General features: G+C 39.2%; 1 protein-coding gene across 1 annotated transcript; it reads right to left on the bottom strand.

The window, feature by feature from the left end:
- LOC18592266 (protein terminal ear1) lies at nt 1785–3828 on the bottom strand. Its single transcript, XM_018125485.1, has 4 exons — nt 3185–3828; nt 2428–2547; nt 2162–2306; nt 1785–1988 (listed from the first exon to the last, which is right to left on the bottom strand). Exons 1-4 carry the CDS (start codon nt 3826–3828, stop codon nt 1785–1787), a joined length of 1113 nt encoding a protein of 370 aa, XP_017980974.1.

A 4160-nucleotide genomic window follows, 5' to 3' on the forward strand; every position in this document is an offset into this window, starting at 1 on the left:
TTGAACGTTTGTTAAATGAAGTCAGTATCTCAAACTAAGCATTGCTTAGACCTTTTGTTAAACCAATGACATTTATACACATGAATAGCTCTTTAAAATAGGCAAAGGATAGCCTGGCCATAAGCCTATATGGCAATCATCTTACAAGTTATATTAATACTATATTGTAGTAATAGGTTCATATGCCAAATGGATCGAACTCATCAAAGTAGAAACCATCACCACCACCACCATTGAATAATAAACATTGTACGATGGCTATGAATGGGTAAAAACCTGAAAAATACACTACCATGTGTAGTTCCAGAAGGGTTCCTTACTGGAAACGAGGAAAGACCATCTCCAAAACAAAACAAAATACTTACGCTTCATCATTCTTTTGTCATGGCAACAACCACATAAAAAGAATGTAGGCAAATTTTACAAAGAATCTTTCGATGGGGATGTCCTATTGCCAGCAGCTCATGTATTATATGTGCATCATCTCTGAAGATTGGGACCATTCGGTTTTTTGTTATCCTTTCTCAAAAAACAAGTTTAGTGCAAGGCGCATCCGAGCATTTATCTTATTGGTTGTGCATAATCTCCTACTTAAAGAGTAAGATTCGAATGATCCCTCTTCAATTATAAAAAAAAAAAAAAAGTTTAGTGCAAAGTGTTGCAGTGCTCAAATATTCACGGGCTGCTATTACTTTGTCTCCTAACTTCGCGAGTTAAGCTCTTATAGGGCAAATCTTTATACTTGTCTGCTGACTGAGTTTGATTGTATTAAGCAACTAAATGGCAAAGTATATAAGTTCTGACATTGAAATTAGCATGGAATGCCTAATCTCCAAAGAACCACCTAAAAAATAAGATTCGATTTTCCCTTCTTCTATTATGAAAAAAAAAAAAAAGTTTAGTGCTAGGTGTCGCAGTGCTCAAATATTCACAGGGCTGCTATTAATTGGTCTCCTAACTTCGCGAGTTAAGCTCTTATAAGGTAAATCATTATACTTGTCTGCTAACTGAGTTTGATTGTATTAAGCAACTAAATGGCAAAGTACATAAGTTCTGACATTGGAATTAGCATGGAGTGCCTAGTCTCCAAGGAACAATAGGCTGGCATGCGAAACAACTTGGTTATGTTGAAGGAATCTTTAACTGCATTGTCTATACGGTCTGTATAAAGGAACTGTACAGTTCATGATGTCGCGGGTCTTTCCCTCGATTTCATAGGATTAATAAAATTGCCATCTATCCAAAATATGGAGTTAAAGAGAATATAGCTGGGCTTGACTTCCTTTTTCTTCAAATAATAAAAAAAAAAGGGAGACGGACTTTTTTCGAGCATAGCATTTGGCTGTGTGTTCTTCAGGATTTTTTTGACAGAAGCTTAACCAATGTACAGATTCTCTTACAAAACTGGGAGTTGACTGGAATGATTTTTTTGTGAGTTGGGTCATTTCCAAGTATCCTAAGCCATGTCCAGGAAAGCGCAGAAGGTGGAGGTATCTGGTTTATGGACTGAAATGCGTGAATGCAGTTTTTGCATATCAATGGAGGGAATTTGTATATCGTGCATGAACATGTACGCGGTTTAATACCAAAAGCCTTAGAATACACACAACACAGCATATAATAGCTTCCCACAGATGTCTAATACACACCACAGTTAATAAAAACCCTAACCCATGTTTCCAATTCACCCTAGAGTTTTTAACACCAACCGCCCTAATCCACCTAGGGAGACAATGAAAACAAAGGAAGCAGCTCTATTACACAACGAGAGAGTGAAAATGGTTTCAAGCTTTCCTGTTCTTCCTTCGGGTCATGATCATGACCTTTTCACCCTTTGAAGTAGCAGATGTGTGGGTTCGTCTGCCAACAATGGTTGGCCTCGACCGGGTGAAACCATCCCGTGGAGGAGAAAAAACAACGGGCAGGTAATCATTTGTATGACACGGAAAGCTTGACCTCTCAAATTGTTCCTTCAAAGCGCCTTTTCCCTGTAGAATTTCACCCAAAACAAAAAGCAAAAGGGCATCAATCAATTACTAGAAGAGCTTGCAGGACTCAAGACTGAATAAGAAATTCTGACATTAACCAACGCCGTTTAAGAGAATAGAAGGGGAAAACAAAAAGAGGCAGACCCTTTTGCTTAAAAATGGGCATATGTTACCTGCAGCTTCGCGACAGAAATTTCACAGATTTTGCTCCTAGTATCTCCATACCTCCATTCTCGGTGGTTAAAGGCACTAGAAAACCTTGATGCAGCATCAGGACTAGTAAAATTCACAAATGCAAATCCCAGATTCAAATGGAACCTGAACAATTATGTCAGCATTACTCGTTTGCGTCAATTCACTACAATAATCTTTAGACTCAACAAATTTAAAGAACAGAAAAAGAGATGAGACGAGGCAATGATTAAAATTAAAATATTACCCAAAGTCCATGGGCAGATAGAGAAAATCATATGCTGATTTGCAGAAATTAGACACTGGCTGAGCTTTGCTATTTTCAATCTGACAGAAACGATCTAGCATGCGCTGCAAGTCACTCCTTCTGTTCATTTATCAACAAGAGAATGTATCAATAACAACCAAAGAACCCTGAGCATGTAGAAGTCAAAAAGAGACATGTATCAATTTAGTTACATCGATGGACTTTACTACCATGTGATGCATATATGCATGTTAATCGATGTAGGATAAATATGCCATGCATGTTGGAAAAGCATACATGAATGAACATTTAAGAGATCTCCAGACATACATAACTTCCGTACAGCTACAGACTACAGAAGTGACAAAGAAAACCTGAAGAACGAATGGCAAAACTGACTCCTCTTCTTCCAGCTTTTACAGACCGTTCCCATATCAAAGGTCGCAAAAGAAACTTAAAACAGACAGGGAGGGAGAGAGAAAAGGAAGTACTGTTACTTGACTACCAACGGCAGGAAAAAACCATAACACAGAGAAACTCAAAGATGGGGAAAGAGATGGGTCATTGAGAGATCCATGGCTAAAATAAACAGTAAAACATACCCATTTTGGCCAATATAACAGCCCAGAAACCTAAATGATTACGGGCTCATGGCAGCTGAACCATGTATGGTAAGATTTAAAAGGAAAATAGAAAACCAGCATGAGCATGAACAAAAAGACAAAGCGAAAGAAAATGCACGAGATAGAGAAACTACTTGAAGTGATTAGGAACGTTTTTGATCATGATAGAAGTCTTTCCATCAAATTTCATCTGTTCCTCAGCGGGTACAAGAGGACATAAAGGAGAACCACCACCTTGAACATTAGAACTGGCTCCGATCTTCTCATCATCTGCTTTTCTAGGGACCCAAACCGGGCTATGCATGGGATACTCACTCCGAGGCTTCAAGCTAGGAGGAACAGACCCACATTTACCTTTCTTCTTATTTCCAACGATCCTCTCAGACCCATAGTTCATACCATCATATGGAATAGAATTTGGGCTATTGAAAACTTTAATCCGGGGATATGGCTGCTTCTCTGAGTTATATAGGTTCAAACACTCTTCCTTATTTTCCCAGCACCAGGAAGAATAATATCCAAAGCTTGGACGGGAACAGAAGTCAGGCAACACAACGGGTAAAAATACCGATTGCAATACTGGTACCTGAGGCTGAGGGAGATGTAAGGGAGCTTCATTTTGGTTCCTTTCAAAGTGAAACTGATGAGGCAGGTAAATTTTATCTTGCGGATAATGGGGCTTCGCAATCGGTTGCATGGATTGAGGCTCGTAGCTTAAAGCTGATGGGTTTAGTGGTTTAGAATTTGAGGTTTTCACTGGAGAAGAGGAAGCAGACATTTTGGGAGCCCTGGAGCAGAAGAGGAGGAGAAAAAAACACCCCAGGATCCAACTCCCTTTCAAGTTGAGGAACAAATAACACTTTTAGGTAAATAGATAAGTTTGAAATATACAGAAAAAGTCCACAAGGACGGTGTAGGAAAGTTTGGAAGGAAGAAAGCATTACTTGTACATGAGACTGACGAGACATTTATTCAGGCTTTCGCATAGCAAGGCAGGAAGGGAAGTTTCACCATTTTGGCTAAGGGAATCCCTGTAATGATGAAGACTGGAATGGGAGACTACTCGGTTATGTCCATCCATTTAATGCTTGGCCCGGCTGTCCCCATTAC

The sequence above is a fragment of the Theobroma cacao genome, chromosome 8, assembly GCF_000208745.1.
Source record: "Theobroma cacao cultivar B97-61/B2 chromosome 8, Criollo_cocoa_genome_V2, whole genome shotgun sequence".
Lineage (NCBI taxonomy): Eukaryota > Viridiplantae > Streptophyta > Magnoliopsida > Malvales > Malvaceae > Theobroma > Theobroma cacao.

Excerpts from the sequence above, each read along its gene's own strand:
- LOC18592266 (XM_018125485.1), bottom strand. The coding sequence starts at position 3,828 with ATGTCTGCTTCCTCTTCTCCAGTGAAAACCTCAAATTCTAAACCACTA. Across the intron at positions 2,548-3,184 it reads AACGTTCCTAATCACTTCAA|AAGGAGTGACTTGCAGCGCA; the intron begins GTAGTTTCTCTA and ends ATAAATGAACAG. Across the intron at positions 1,989-2,161 it reads TTTCTGTCGCGAAGCTGCAG|GGAAAAGGCGCTTTGAAGGA; the intron begins GTAACATATGCC and ends GAAATTCTACAG.